This window comes from Rosa chinensis, chromosome 7, assembly GCF_002994745.2.
Source record: "Rosa chinensis cultivar Old Blush chromosome 7, RchiOBHm-V2, whole genome shotgun sequence".
In the NCBI taxonomy this organism is placed as follows: domain Eukaryota; kingdom Viridiplantae; phylum Streptophyta; class Magnoliopsida; order Rosales; family Rosaceae; genus Rosa; species Rosa chinensis.
In genome coordinates, this window is record NC_037094.1 from 59,544,942 (window position 1) to 59,561,425 (window position 16,484).

The 16,484-nt window shown below is 39.1% G+C and overlaps 1 protein-coding gene and 1 pseudogene across 6 annotated transcripts; both read left to right on the forward strand.

Moving 5' to 3' along the window:
- LOC112179133 overlaps positions 1 to 13,340 on the forward strand; it is a 39,383-nt pseudogene extending 26,043 nt beyond the window's left edge.
- On the forward strand, positions 4,661 to 10,102 carry LOC112179132 (disease resistance protein RUN1-like). 6 transcript variants are annotated; one of them, XM_040511693.1, is made up of 9 exons: positions 4,662 to 5,277; positions 5,356 to 5,461; positions 5,644 to 6,745; positions 7,004 to 7,282; positions 7,393 to 7,953; positions 8,044 to 8,153; positions 8,531 to 8,583; positions 9,599 to 9,763; positions 9,893 to 10,102. In XM_040511693.1, exons 1-5 carry the CDS (start codon positions 4,836 to 4,838, stop codon positions 7,951 to 7,953), a joined length of 2,490 nt encoding a protein of 829 aa, XP_040367627.1. In that variant the 5' UTR covers positions 4,662 to 4,835; the 3' UTR covers positions 8,044 to 8,153; positions 8,531 to 8,583; positions 9,599 to 9,763; positions 9,893 to 10,102. The 6 variants fall into 6 exon arrangements, with proteins under 6 accessions (XP_040367630.1, XP_024173233.1, XP_040367627.1 ...); XM_040511696.1 differs by lacking the exon at positions 8,531 to 8,583 and having other exon boundaries at positions 4,661 to 5,277; positions 7,004 to 7,192; XM_040511692.1 differs by lacking the exon at positions 8,531 to 8,583.
- Positions 13,341 to 16,484: the final 3,144 nt, after the last annotated feature.

Here is a 16,484-nt window from a genome sequence, read left to right on the forward strand (position 1 = left end):
TTACGATCGGAATACCCGGACGACCAGCGTAACTAACCCTCCGGAGGTTTTGGGGATCGAACCCAAGGAAGTCAGAGCCACCCTTCACTCTCAAGCCATCACGTTTCTCACATGGTTTGGTTAGTATGCATTGCATTTGAACATAACCAAACCATACCAGCTAACATGCATCATTTAAAATCAATATAAGAAAATTACTAACCAAGGAGAGTCCTGAATCCCTACCTGGATTCCGAAGTCATCCGAAATTCACGAACCTTCCGTTCCTCGGGTAACAGGAGTCCTAGATTCCGACATAATAATAATTAATGGTCGGTTAAACACTTAATTAAAATCTCGACGATTATCTAATCGTCCAACCCACTTTCCTGGTTTTACCAGGGTTGACCAAAGTTTGACCAAATTGACCAATCACAAAATTAACCATTTTGACTTCCTTCCATTTTTCATTAAGTGTGCCCAAAATTGCTAAGGGCACCCATTAACTCCGGATTCTTACCAGAAACAGTAATTGTACCTTTTTCTTCAAATTTCGGGTTGAGCATTTCCTTAATAATACCCATCTCTTTTTGTTTGTGACATGTGGTGTCTTCCCGACCCAAATTTCTTTCCACAATTAAGTAGTAACAAGAACAACTTCACCATTCAAAACTAACACAGGCAAGGATTAAATCTATAGTTCAATCCCAGCAAACATCACAGCATGTACTTGGTCCAAAATCACAATCATAACATCATTCAATTCCCAGCCAACACACAAGTATAAACCAATTCTAAATCAAACATCCAATTCAACTCCCATCCAACCATTCGGCTATAATTCATCAAAAGCACAATTTCATCCCAAGGACTCGAATTTTACCTTTGACAATCAGAGTAGCTTAAGTTAACAGATGGCCTGGCAAGCATGAACTTGCAGCCTCAGTGCTCGGTGAACGTCGATCAAGGCAGAGCGCATCTTAGTCCTCTCCTTCAGTCTCAAGTGCAGCAAGGACCAAAGAATCACCGAACGCCAATTCACGGAACCAAGCTTCCCTAGACCTCAACTGGTTTCCAAGACGCCAGAAACGAAACTAGAAGCCTGGAATCGCCGCCATGGACGGCGGTTCCGTCGATACCCGAACTGACCCAAAACACAAATTCATCAAAACTTAATCGAATCCGAGAACCAGTTATACCAGCACGTAGAGCGTGAAGAGAAGGTTAGTTTTCCTACCTCACACAGCCCCGAAGATAGCCGGAAAGTTCAAACCTTTCAAGCTTCGAATCCTCTCCACAGCCCGTGCATGGATGATCTGTTACCATAGGCACGTCGACGATGACGAGACGAGGAGAATACCAGTGGTCCGCCGCCTAGAAGTCGCCGGGCGGAGGAGTTCCGGCCGGGTCTTGTTCTCGGGTCGTTGGGTCGCGTCGCGGGTCAGAGGCTCTGAATCATTCTGGATGTTTCTGGGTCGTTCATCAGATCGAAGGCCTATTCATAGGCTGCCTTGTTTGAATTTGCGCGGTTAGGATTAAGCGGTGGAGAATTGGAGGGCTGAGATAGCTCCACGTGATTTCCTATTTTCTTTTAATAATTTCTTTAACCCCAAAACTTCCAAAATCCGTAAAAATTAGCTCGGGTATCCGAAAAATTCTCTGAAAATTTCCACGAACTCGTCGTGTCGTGTACTTTATCATCCAACTCCTAGATTGAGGATTTCACTTTATGAAAATTTCTGAAAATTTCCTCGAGCATCTTGACATTTATCGGGATCGTTGACTAATTTCTCGTACGATCTCCGCTAGGCTCGACATATTTTTCCGGGGCTCACATGTTCGCTATCTCAAGAACACGCCAGGGCAAGGTTTGTTCTTTTCTTCACAAAGTGATTTTAGACTTCAAACTTATTGTGATTTAGATTGGGCTGGTTATCCCATGACTCGGAGATCTACTACAGGCTATTGTGTCTTTTTTGGTTCTTCGCTAATTTCTTGGAAGTCAAAGAGACAAAAGACGGTTTCACTCTCTTCAACTGAGGCTGAATATAGAGAAATGACATGTACTTGTTGTGAGTTGACATGGTTAAAGAATCTTCTCAGAGATTTAAATATTCTTCATTCAAAGCCTGCTTTATTGTATTGTGACAATGAAGCAGCTTTGCACATTGCAGCTAACCGTGTCTTTCATGAAAGGACTAGACATATAGAAATGGATTGTCATTATATCAAGGATAAGATTCAAGATGGTTCAGTAGCTACAAAGTATGTGAGCTCTTCATACCAATTGGGAGCTCAAGACATTCACTCTCCAATTAACTTGAGGGGGAGTGTAGAGAATACTATGTATCATAATTGTAATTCAATTAGGAGATGTCATAGGATTACCCGGAGATGTAATATGATCACCTACCTTATTTGACTCCTAGATTATAGTAGTAGTAGTAGTAGTATTGTAACATGTTAGGCTTCTCTTGTATTAATATTCTGTATTCTTATAGTGAATATCAATCATCATTCAATCAATATTCCCTTCTTACACTTCTGGGAATGTTTAATTTATATTTTGATTCAAAGTCTGTATTTCGATAACATGAAATTTTGTTTATTGTAGTACTATTGCAAATTGCCATATGTCTTTTGCCTTTCTTAAGATATCTTGTTTAAACATTGATGTTTATGTGGTTTGAGCACTTCCAACAAGAGGAAGGGAACCCTGTTTCCTGGGAGATGACCGGATTCCGATTATCATCTGCACATATGTGGTAAAACCGTAAAATCTCTATGCTTCTTGTATATCTAAATGACTAAATCCTTGGCACTTGTTCATGCAACATGTATGGACGCATGACTTCTACATTAATAATTACTTGTTTAAAGGCTAAATACAGATTACTACCCTATAGTTTGGATCCAAAATCAATTCAGTACCTGAACTTCTAATTTCATCAAAAACACCCTTACACTTTCAATTTTGATCTAATAGGTCCAATTTGTTAGTTTTTCGACGATTGAGTTATTTAACTTGTTAATGTGGCTCATATATGGCCTATGTTTTATGATGTGGTATTGAGGTGGCCTGTATAATCAATTTAGAAGTGAGTCCTACTATTAAAAATAAATAGTTTTTCAACAAATAATCCAACTATAACTTGAACTCATAACAGAATATTAACGAATTGAACATATTAGATCAAAATTGAAAGTGCAGGGGTGTTTTTGATTAAATTAGAAGTTCAGGGACTAAATTGATTTTGGACCTAAACCACAGGGTAGTAACCAGTATTTAGTCCTAAATTTAATTTCTAATCTTAATTTCCTATAGAGTTTAACTTTTCAATTTTTTGTAAGCCTCACCAAGTTTAAGGACACCGAGTTAAACCATGCTCTCTCTTTCTCTTGAGAGAAAAACCCTAAGACCGCAACATTCCTTACTGGGCGGCGGTGGCTCTGCAAATGTCTTGACTCTCGAAAGAGAGGTTGTCCGGCCACGTGGTGGCTCGGTAATTTGGAGTTGGAATGGTGGAGGCGCTCGTCTTTCTTCTCCCCTATTTGGCAGCATCGGCGATTGGCTTCGACGAGGTCCCATGATGGCGGTCAGTTTGGCTGCGAAAACTCAAGATTTCATTTCGCCGGTGTTAACCGGCGCTGGGCCTTTCGCTCTGGGCGAGGTCAGATGGGGTTTCGTTGATGGCTGGGGTAAAGGCTATCTAGCTTCAGATCCGAGAGGGGGCTCTCCGGAAGTGATGGATTGCTGGGATCGAGCAATCTTTGAAGGGGTTGTGCGTTGTCCCGGAGGCTGTGCTAGATCGGGATCGGGTTCAGGCCGAGGAATTACTGTGGACACTGCTGTGTTTGGTAGCCTTTGTGGAGAGGATGAAGATGTTGGAGAGGTGACTCTGACGGCGAATGTGGGCGGCGGTGCGGCTGATGGATTTGTGCTTAAAAGACACATGTGGGCTCAATGAGTTACAGATTTGGTTTACCCTACTCATTGGGCCTGCATCTGGAGTGGAGGGGCTTATTGGGCCTTGATTTGGTAGGTGGGCTTCAACTTTGGGCTCACTGGTCTAGTGTTTCAAGTGGGACGGCTTATCTTTTTGCCATGGGGCTGGATTGTTTCGATCTCCCTGGCATATAGTACTTTTTAAATTTTGTTTAGGTCTCAAAAACCAGTGCCTTAGTTGTTACCTTTTTATGCCTGCTTCGAGGTTTATGGTTTTTGTTAGAATAATGGTGCATGAATTTTCTAAAAGGTGGGTGTACTCGGGACTATCTGGGATGCTATTCATTAGAATAGGGTTTTGGTGGTTCTAAGAAACGATTGTTTTCTGTCGACCCCATAGGGGTGTTTCGTTTTTGTACTGCTTGCTGATTCTAATGAAATGGCTGACCTATTTGCGTTAAAAAAAAAAAACTTTTCAATTTTTTCACTCTCTTCCTTTTGATAATATGATACTTGGATTTGAACTGCATATAAGGATCTCCATGGGATAGCCACAGTGTCCAACAACTCATTTCGTGGAAATAACCAAGCAAAACAGAAGTCTGAAGTTGGCCAAGAATAATAGTTCCTGGATAGAAACAGAAACTTCGTGGAAAACACAATAGGTCTGTTAGTGGAAAAGAAAAGAAGTAAAATATAAGAGGAAAGAACAGAAAAGTAACCAACTTTCCGTTTCCGCATCGAAAATTGTAGCCACTCTGAATAAAAAATTAAACTCGACGTCGACTTGACTTTGGCTTTCTTACCGGTTTTGAGCGAGCACATGACATGAGAAGCCAAGCCAGGCCAATTGTTCCGACTCATTTCTTAAATCTGAACCACTCCATACCATGGCCCTTTAATTACTTCAATGCAGGCATCGTCATCATCCTCATCGCCGCCGGTGCCATCGCCATTGGGGCCACCATCCCCATGGAAACCCATAAAATACCGGACGTCCTACGACGTGTTCTTGAGCTTCAGAGGTGAAGACACACGAAGGACCTTCACGGACCACCTCTACGCGGCACTAGATCATGCCGGAGTCGTGACGTTTAGGGATGCCGAGGGACTAAGATGGGGAGAAAACATAGCGGAGAAATTAATGCAGATAATCGAAGGGTGTAGGATCTCTCTCATAGTCTTCTCAGAAAAGTACGCGGATTCGAGATGGTGTCTGGAGGAGCTGGTGCAGATCATGGAGTGTAGAAGAATACGAAGGCAACTGGTTTTCCCCATATTCTATCATGTTGATCCTTCACATGTCAGAAACCAGACCGGTAGCTTTGCTCATGCGTTTCAGAAATATGAAGGTAAAAATTAAGAGCTGACCTTGCAGAAGCTGAATTTCTTAATCGATTGTCAAGGTTTTGATTCGTCTCTATTTTTAGAAAACATGCTCTCAGAAAAACAAAAAGAAGGTACAGATAAGATAGCCAGGTGGAAAGCTGCTCTCAGAGGAGCGGCGAATTTGGTTGGCTTCGATATTGCTGATAGGTAATACTTTTCTTTCTGTATTTTTGTTTTTCCGTTTTTTTTAACTGCAAGCTGTTACCCCTTATCCTTTTTGGTTCATCATATGGTATCTTTTCGGTTTGGCCTTCTTTTCTCCTTTAAGCTTAAACCTGGTCGGTCATTTCTTTCTAATTCTTAGTTCTGCTTCTGAATCTAATTGACAGACATGAAGCAGAGTTTATCAATAGCATTGTTGACGAGATATGCAAACAGCTGACCAACACATACTTGAATTTAGCTGTCTACCCAGTTGCAATACATTCTCGTGTTGATGATATTTGCAAGTGTTTAGGTGTTGGATTAGATGATGATGTTCGCATGGTTGGAATTTGGGGTATGGGTGGAATCGGCAAAACAACAGTTGCCAAAGCCATCTATAACAAATTTTATCTTGACTTTGACAGTAGATGTTTCCTAGCAGATGTTAGGGAGACTGCAAAGGACTCAAATGGTAAGATTGTTCTGCAAGAAAGACTTCTTTCTGATGTCTTAAAACCAATCAAGATAGTGGTAGGTGATGTTTCCAGAGGGGTCAATGTAATAAAAGAACGACTTGGAAGCAAAAAGGTACTCGTCATTTTTGATGATGTAGATCATGAGGACCAATTGCATGCATTGGATATAAGCCGTGATTCCTTTGGTCCGGGAAGTAGACTTATTATAACAACAAGAGATCGACATTTGCTAGAGCTACTGAAAGTGGATACAATACATCTAGCTCAAGAAATGAATGAAGAAGAAGCTCTTGAGCTCTTCAGTTGGCATGCCTTTCAAAATATTTCTCCTAATGAAGAGTATGTCGAATTCTCAAGAAGAGTGGTTGCTTACTGTGGAGGTTTACCACTGGCTCTTGAAGTGTTAGGGTCTTTCCTCTTTGGAAGGAGCATAGGAGATTGGAATAGCACACTGAAGAAATTGGAAAAAATTCCTGATGGCAGAATTCAGTCAAGGCTCAGAATAAGCTTTGATGCAATTGATGAGAGCCAGAGGAACATATTCCTCCATATATGTTGTTTCTTCATCGGAATGGACAAGAACTACGTCATACAAATCCTCAACAGCTATGGTTTTCCAGCAGAAATAGAAATCAGTGTCCTGCTCCAACGTTGCCTTGTAACTGTTAGTGAGAAAAACAAGCTCATGATGCATGATTTGCTTCGAGACATGGGCAGAGAAGTTGTTCGTGAAGAATCCCCAAAGCGCCCTGAAAGACGTAGCAGATTGTGGCATCAGGAAGACGTAACAGTTGTATTGACAGATGAATCTGTAAGTACTCCCAGCCTAAATCTAGACAAGCATAGGCCTCCCATCTCTAATACTAATAATAGTGAAGAAGCAGTGCTTAATTACACAAAGCCATCCCATCTATTATGTGCTTCATTAATTTCATATTCTAGCGTCCGTAATCCAGTCATTTCATCGTGGCATTCATGACTTTTCCGCGCACCTGTGGATAAATGATAATTCATTTTCTCACATGCGAATAAATCCTTTTTTTATTAATTTAGTCCCTTCTGTTAACAGGGAACTGAAGAGACTGAAGGACTCACTCTAAATTTGCAAAGATCTGACAGCGTGAGTTTCAGTACAGAAGCATTTAGAAACATGAAGAGACTGAAATTGCTCCAACTCAACCATGTAAAACTCACTGGAGACTGCGACAAGTTTCCCAAAAAGCTAAGCTGGCTCTGCTTGCGAGGATTCTCTGCACAGGTCATACAAAATGAGTTTCTTAATGAACCATACCTGGTTTCTCTCGACCTGCGGTACAGCAATCTCGTACGAGTTTGGGAGTATTCCAGGGTATAGTAAGAAACTTTCAAACATCTTCCCTCTGAATTAATACACATCACGCTCTCCTTCTGTTCTTTTTGGATTTTGATATTTCATTTTCTTTTGGTGTGGTCTAACAGCGGCTTGGGAAATTGGAGATACTTAATCTCAGTCATTCACATTACCTAAGACAATCACCAGACTTTTCACAACTCCCAAATCTACAGTATTTAATCCTTAAAGACTGTGTGAGTTTGCCAAAGATTGACAAGTCCATTGGACTGGTTTCTCAACTTGCCTTGCTAAATCTTAAAGGCTGCACAATGCTCAAGGACCTTCCGGAGGATTTTTACAAGTTGCTCTCTGTTAGGACTCTTGTTCTTTCTGGCTGTTCGAGATTTGAGAATTTGAGCAAGGATATAGAAAATATGATTTCTTTGAAAACTCTTGTTATAAGTGGCACAGGCATCAGTGAAGTACCATCCTCTGTAGATAACATGAGGAACTTGGACTTTTCATCTCGACAAGGCCTGAGTGGACTAAAACGATGTGATGAGACATCAAGACCTAGGCTGCGTTTATGGGGGGTTATAAGCTTCTTAAGATGGTGCGCGCTGCTGTTGAGATCTGTAGGAGCCATGTGTTTGGACGCAAGTTTATCAATTCGTAAAGCCGCAAGAAGAGTAACTCACGGGGCTTAGGTATTATGTCCTCCCCGTTGTACTTTGTTCCTCTTAGAAAAATTACAACTCTCTCATCCATATTTCTCTTCGTGATATCCTGCGCGACAGATCTCGCCGACTTATCTCACTCTCAAATTTCAGTCTGTTCTGCCATGTCTCATACTCTGATGGATGAGAACGCTCAAACGGTGACTAATCACCACGCCTTTCAAATCTCAGTAAGTTCATCAATCATGGTTCTCCTGGTGATTTTTTTTTTTTTTTTTTTGAGATTTCAATTTTTAATTTCTTTTTGCAGATTAATTAGGTTTTCATTGTGTGCCTTTGTTTTAGAAATATCAACAATAGATCATTTCATTTTGTGGGTTTGATTTTCATCTTATAAATAGGTGAGTACGTGGGTTCTTTCATGTAAAATAGTTTTTCAATTTCCAGCAAACTTTGTAACTTTTTCTATTGTTGAAGTGTAAGTTTGATTAGAATTTTTTTAGATTTGCGAATTCTGTGAAATTATTCAGCAAAATTTGCTGCACCGAGAGGAAATTGATTCCAGGCTGATCCACTACAAATCATTTTCTTCTTGTTATTCTTCCAGTTTTGCTCGAGTGAGGAGTGAGGGAAACGGAGCAAGTTGATAGGAAGTTATAGGTATGAGAGATCGATTGGGAAGAATGCATACCAAGTTTTTCCAAAAAAACCCCATTTTCCAATGATTTCCTACTCTGCAGCTCTTTCCCCAACTGTTTCTGTTTAATTAGTTACTTCCATGATCATTTTCAATTAAACTCTTGTTTGTTGATCTTATGTCTTGTTTAGCCTAGTAGGAGCATCACGTTTTCCAAGTTTTTGAAAGAGTATTTCTTTTGAAGCCCTGAACTTTAAAATAGCCTTGCTACAATCTGAACCAGTTATTAGTTGAGAATTAGCCTCTGCTTATATAACCTCCCTATCAAAACCATTGTTGTACCTATATAAGAACAACCGGTATTGTATACTTATATATGTGTGTTTTTGATGCAGCTTCAATTATGAAATAGAAATTGAGGCATAGATCTGGGGAGTATTAGTTCTGGAATAACTGTGTCTTATAAAGTATTAGTTTTGTAATAACTAGATAATGACAGGCTGTATGTTGAGACATTAAGCTTTGATTTGAGATCTGAACTCTGTTTAAATTTGATTGTGTCCTAAAATAAATGCAACATAAATCATAAAATAAACGCTAGGCTTCTTGATTTCCTTCACACTGTACTGCTTTCTTTCACCCAAATCGATTTCTACGCTTCTTTCATTCTTGTAGTATTAATCGAATTGCTAGCTTCTTATCACTTGTTAGGTCTTTGTTTGTTACCAATTTGGTTGTTCATGACCTAGTTGCTCTTCGAGCATTGTGCAATAATGCTTTGATCAGCTGTGAAAGTACATAAGTTGCTACCTTTCTACATTCTTTATTGTTCTTATTTTCTACGAGTAGAAATATTGGTATTTTTGCGGCCATAAGTGTTGAGAAGTTATGTCCTTTTGTTTGGGGGGGTTAAATATAGTAGAAATCTTGATCCTTTTTCTGTGGGGTGTTTTTTGGGGGTACTTTATGTGTATCTTCTATTTACATCGACTTTGAGGTGAACATTTGTTAAAGTATTCGATTCCCTGTACAATTTAGATGAGTCTGGCCGAGTCTCCAGTACACTCTTCTAGCAGTGGTGACTTTGCCGGGTTGCTTGAGAGAACTAGAGAAAGTTTCTTCAGAGTCATCACCAGAGGAAGAAAATGAAGAAGATATATAAAGAAGCTGATGGTGATGGTGATGGCAGTGATGTTGAAGCAGGTGTGGAGATTTTCTTTGTTTCGTGTTTAATCCAGTAGGAGTTTCTATTAGATACTACAATTTGTGTAAAACTATAAGTCAAAGTTCTATTTGAAGTGATTTAGATATGATTTGTGACTTGCATTGCAGGATAAAAAGGCGTAAGGGAGATAATTTGGAAAGCGTAGAGGAAACTAATGGGTCGACTTCACACGGACTTCCAGAACAAAAGTCAGGCAACATATTGATATCTTTTGGATTCTGTTGTGTTTTGTTTTATAACCCCAAACACTGGAGGACTTCTTGATACCATATAAAGTGTTCTGAACTGTCTCAGATGACGCATACATAAGACCAACTTACTTAGTAAGTGAGCTTTTGTTCAAAGACTTACTACAGTGATCCTATTCTCTCATTTTTGTTATGTGCATCTACCTAGTGGTCTATTTTACTGTCTATTAAAAATTGGTGAAAGCTGAAAAGTTAAGTGGAGTTATTGTGGGCTGTATATATACAGATGTAGAACAGATATTCGAATATGAATCAAGTTTATTGGTTGTTTGTCTAAAGACTTGATGAACTGCTTTGCTGTTGGCCTTGTTTGTTTTGATGAAAAATGTTGTTTGGTAGATTTTTGAAACTTGAGAACATTTTTATTTTCACTATGCTTCAGTTATGATGATGAAAAAGTTTTATGGTATTTCATAACAATGCCAGAAAAAAAAAAACAAAAAAAAAAACAACAAGGAAATGCTCATTTTCTGGAAAAAGTGTTCTGGAGGATACTTCTTTCCTATTTAAGAAAGCATAAAAGTTTTTTCAATTGGGAAACTTTTCCACTAGTAATTTTTTTCCCTCTAAGAGACAAGCAGATTATTTGGGAAAAGTGAATGTACCATGTATTCAGTTATTAGCGTGCGATTCAACCCCCACAGAAAGGAGTGTGTTTGGTTGTGTGTGTGTATGTGTGTGTGTGTGTGTGTGGCTGAGACATCTAGAGAGTACATGTCTAATAACCATCAAGTTTTGATTGCTTTGGACACAGGATATTATAACTAATAAGCATCCAAGTTTTAAATTGCTTTGAACACAGGATATTATTTCAAATATGATCTCTTCTCCACCTCAAAGAATATAGTTACTCTTCTCCTATTTTTGAACTTTTCTTGCAATTATGTGCAGAAGCATCTTGGATCATTTGGAGATATGTGTTTTCTTTGTGGCCAGAGGTTGATTGAGCAGTCTGGTGTGACATTTGGGTACATACACAAGGTACTGCCCTCGATGACCAGTTGAAATTTGAAATGTTTGAATGCTTTGGTTTACTGGAAGTATACATGCATGTGGTTTTCAATTTAGTCTGTACAGAACTATTCTTTCACATTAGCTGTCACCTGTAATTCATGATTTACTGAAGCCCTCATGCAAAAAATAAACTTACTGTTTGGAAACAATCATAACTGTTGCATGCATTCATTATTTGTCCCAGACAGGTCTGACTTGTTAAGCTGTTCTTCGTTTACCAATCGCCTGATGCAATTATAAATTTACTATAGAAAGACACCTATCCAGCATGTATCCATTTCTATATATTGGAGCTTTATTTTGCATTATTAGATATTGGATATTATACAGTGTGAAACATTTTCTTGTGCAGGGATTGAGACTTAATAATGATGAAATCTACCGGTTACGCAACACAGACATTAAGAAATCGCTAAATAATAAGAAACTTTATTTGGTACTGGATCTTGATCATACACTGCTAAATTCCACCCAGCTGAATCATATGACGGCTGAAGAAGAATATTTGATCAGCCCACCAGATTCTCTGCCAGGTATTTTATGTAGTCTTTTGAAGTTTTTCTTCTCGTGTAGCATCTTTAGTGCTTCATTTTTGGTGTTTACACATTTCTTGGTTGCTTCAGTGCATGCTTGTATATTTACCCCAAGGATTATTGACTTGAATCTTTTGATTTTGCTTGCAATATGATACGTTCAGATGAGTTGAAAGGCAGCCTGTTCAGACTGGACTTTATGCATATGATGACCAAGTTAAGGCCCTTCATTAGGACATTTTTGAAGGAAGCCAGTGAAATGTTTGAAATGTACATGTACACTATTGGTGATCGAGCCTATGCATTGGAAATGGCCAAGTTGCTTGATCCCAAAAAAGAGTACTTTGGTGATAGGATGATCACGCGATAATGGTACCCTAAAACATCAAAATGGTCTAGATATTGTACTTTGGCAAGAAAGTGCTGTTTTGATACCGGATGATACAGAAAATGTAAGTTTTTCCTTGTTAATACTGCAAATTTTAAAGTGCATTCATAACCAGTTAACCTTGTTAAAGGAGAGCTAATTTTTGTGGTTTAAACAGAATTTCCTTTGAAGAACTTTGTTTGAAATTGTCAGAATAGCATCTTCCACCCATGGGTTGCCCAGCTAGTCATATTACCTCTCATTGAAATAGCTTAACTGCTTAAAGTTATAACAATATATATTTAAAAAAAAAAAAATGTTTAGAAAATAAACTTCTTATGATAGATTTTAGGTTTGGATACAGTCACAAATTAATGATCTCTGCATGTTTTATCTTAAACAATTCTTTCTCGAGCCGTATGATAGAATATGTTAAAAATGAATTTTATACAAGTAAATTATGTTTTGGATACACTGTTTTAATGATGTGTGAATTTGTTAATCTTCTGATAGGTTCTCAATGTTGCTATCTGTTATTGTAGGCATGGATAAAGCAAAAGGACAATCTAATTTTGATGGAAAGATATCATTTCTTTAGATCTAATTGTTCCCAATTTGGGTTCACTTGTGATTCTCTTTCAGAGTTGAAGAGTGATGAGAGTGAGCCTGAAGGAGCTCTTGCAAATGTTCTTGACCTTCTGAAGCGAATCCATAAGATTTTCTTTTATGTAAGTACATCTTGCTGTCTCTATATTGATTAAAGTATGTGGTGCTGTTGTGTATACTAATCCATTGTTGGTGAACTATCTTGTAGGAATTGGGAGGCAATCTTATATATAGAGACGTAAGGCAGGTGAATATTGCGTTAACTAAAACTTCACCTCTTTCCTTCCTTTCTTATGTTTGATATATATTATTGGAGAGCTTTGCCTCTATTACTTTCAGTTCTGACAATGATATTAATAGGATATCGGTATTCTTGTAGGTTCTGAAAACTGTTAGGAAGGAAGTCTTGAAGGGGTGCAAAGTTGTGTTCAGCCGTATAATTCCTTCAAAAGTCCAGGCTGATAATCATCACCCGTGGAAGATGGCGTAGCAGCAAATTATATGTGGCGAAAGCAACCTGAAGACAAGTTTCCTGTCACTGAAATGAAATCGAAAACCCAAAGCCAGTTTGGCATAAATCTTTATATTAATGCACCAAGGTGTTTCTTCTTCGATGCTGATATTTTTGTGTTTCTTCATTTAGTGGGGAAGAAGTCTTCTCGTTTAGGGTGTGCTTCTCTCCCTATATTTCAACTTCTGCAAAAAGCCTTCTACAGGACTTTAGATTTCATTTTGTTTTCAATTTCATTTCGATTGGAGTGTCTCTCTCTCTGGCTCTGCTTTGGTATCTTGTTGCTTTCATAGTCGACTTGATATTTTATCTTAAGAGGTTAAGGGCTGGGTTAAAGCGTATTCTGTGATTTCTATCTACACTCATCAATTGGTTTAATCCAATTTGTTTACAACAATCTAATCCAAAAGCTTAAGAAGCTGTAAAAATCTAACCTAAGCTTAACAAGGGTAGGTTCATAACAGTCTTTGTAATAACAAATTTTTTTTTTTTTTAATCAATGGTAGTTTTTTCGTAATCACAATTTCAACCGGTCCAATTATTTTAGAACATTTTTCTCCCTCAAATGTGATTATTTCAGTCCCAAGTTACCTACCCTGTAATTTTTGCCTAAATCATTGACCAAGTAAATCTAAGGTTGCTTGTGGATATACTACGCTTCGAATTTTCAGCAGCTCAAGAATATACCAATACAAAACAAACGAAAAGCTACAAGAGATAGGAAGAAAAAGCACTTCGATCTGGGATGGGCATCAACGACTATTCCAATTGCATTTTATATGTGGCGTCCCCTTCCTGCTGCTGGTCCATGACATATGCCTTGTATTCTCTTTTTCTTTTCTTTCTTTTGAACATTGCCTTGTATAATATATAGTTACCCATTTTCCTCTAATCCTCTAATCTTCCACTTGCTTTTATTTTATTTTTTAAAATTTATTAATCAACTCTTTGCACGTCTTTACACCTGTTGCCGCGACTTTTTTTTTTTTTTTTTTTGACTTTGTCAAGGAGAATCCAAATACTTTATAGGCCCAAGATAAACTCCTTCGACGTATGTGAAATGCTCCAAGTGTGCATTGCAGCACAGTGTCTGGTTACTTTGACAGCTTCAGGATTCGAACCTAGGTTGGGGAACACACCCAACTAGGCAAAAACCACTAGGCCACTTGCGTTCTGTTGCCACGACTTATTCAAACCCTAGATGTGGTGTCAACGGCAGAAGGTTTGGCGATAGCATCGTGACAGATTTCTTTAAATGAAACTAAAAGCAAAACACATTGTATGAATGTGGATAGGGTATGAGAGAAAACTACGTGGGTAGCTATTTTGTAGAACGTGGTGGAAAAAATTGTTCCACTTTTTTTTTTTTTTTTAATGATTTTGTGGGTGATTTTTTAGTGAAGAATTTCCTTAACAATGGTTTTTTAATCTTCTCCTTTTTTGGAATAAAAGTTGAATTCATTAGATCAACAGCCAAAAGGCTAGAGTTTACCATAACTTACATAAGCAAAAGTCGACAAGAAAATCCAAACTAAACTATCTAAGCTAGAGCAGATCATTAAAATCTCTGGGACGCTCACATTTAAGCGAGCTTATAGAAGAATGAAAAAACCTGGCCTCCTACCGAAAAGAAATCATTCAACTAGCCCCCACTTGCCAATCACGCAATTGTGGTACAAGCAAGCACTAGAAACGTCATAGAAGACTCATAGAAGTTAATCCAACCTTCCACAAGCTCATACCCTAATACATTAGGGCCCTGACTGCCTTAACCTGAGCCCAAGCCGATACACCCAAGCCCAAATCAATTCTTGCTTAGCAGGCCAGTTCGCCTGCCTCATCAACCCAAGCCCAAAGACCCAGGCCCAACCCCAAGCAAGAAGGGCAGCAGACCTAACCCACATTAGCCAACTTACTTCTGCCGCCATCTGCCGAGTCCGCCCCTCCGGCTGCTGGCCGATCCACCGCAACATTAAATCCGACTGACAAACTGAGCAGAGATCGTCGACGACAACCAGGTCGAAAGTCTGCCCACCACTGAAACAGGCGAAGCAACCCTCGTCTAAGTCTGCAGAATCAAATCGCTCTGCCTCGACCCGCCTCGATCTTGTTACCCCCACCGAGCTTTACAGCAATCTAGCAAGCCAAGGTTTGCTATATCCAATCCATATCACACAAACCCCATGCCAAGACCGGTCTGCACTCTACGCCTACCTCTCCGACGTTGCCCACCGCTTGAGAAAGAAAACCAAACAAAAGAAACACCACGCTTGGCCCAAGACCGACGCTAGACACGGTCAGACGCTGCGCCGCCGTCTGCTTGAACCCTAGGTCTAAGTTCGCTCAATTTTTTTTTTTTTACCCTTTGTTTTTTCCTCTAATCTTTCCCTTGCTTTTATTATTATTTTTTTATTTATTAATCAACTCCTTGCACATCTTTAAACATTTGTTGTCGTTGCATATCCAAATCCTACGATGATGAATGTGGTACACTGAGGTGGCAAACAAAAATAGGTTGTGGTGTTAGAGGCGGAAGGTTTTCAGTAGCACTATGGCATATTTACAGTTATAGTTTTATTTATTTATTTTATTATAAAGAAATGAGAAAGGGGATCATAAGGCGTGTATGAGAGAAACTCTCTCTCAACTTCTACCCTAGCCACAATGGCTAGATTTTGAGTTCCCAACATTTTCTTCCCAAATCTATCTTCTTCCTTTCCCTCTCATTCTCTCTTATTGTTTCTTCACTCCTCGATTTCCTTTCATCTTCATTTCCAATTTGATTTCTTCCCAACCAGGTTTTCTTAGCTTAGTGGTTTTCTTTCACCTGTCTCTCTTTCCTGTTAATTCAAATTGCAATGGCGACAATAAATGATATGGCAGCTTGTATAATGGTGGCTTTGGCTATCTTGGGTGATTAGGCTTCAAGGTGGAAAAGGACGAGGGGACTGATGTGTTGCTTGTTGCATGGTTGCTCATTGGATCCGACGGTTCTTGACCCAGATCATTTAATGTTACCCATTTCCAATATCTGGCCCATTTCTCATAAGGTGGCGATAAGGAAATGTCCTAATAGAAGGTTTCATTGTCAATTCAATGATCCAATTTATAAGCAGAAGGTTCTAGTCAAGGATCCATGTTCTACAAGTCAGTGATGGTGGTGTTAGTTGACTATGATGGCATCGATGATATTCAGGTGGTCCCACTCAACCGACTACCAGTTTGGGTAGAGGTTCGGGCTATGTCGTTAGCCATCATGTAGACTCGTTAGGCTCAATGCATCAAAACCTAATTGAGCATTTTTCTTCATGTAGATCAGCAGCGGTTAGACTGTGAGGAGGTGATGCGAGTCTGGTGGTGATAGACCTTAACTAACCGTTGCGACGCCACGATAGGTACCAATTTTTGCCCTCTTACTCT

Coding starts and splice junctions, on each gene's coding strand:
- LOC112179132 (XM_040511693.1), top strand. CDS start 4,836: ATGCAGGCATCGTCATCATCCTCATCGCCGCCGGTGCCATCGCCATTG. Junction 5,278..5,355: donor TGCGTTTCAGAAATATGAAG/GTAAAAATTAAG, acceptor CTCTATTTTTAG/AAAACATGCTCTCAGAAAAA. Junction 5,462..5,643: donor GGCTTCGATATTGCTGATAG/GTAATACTTTTC, acceptor TCTAATTGACAG/ACATGAAGCAGAGTTTATCA.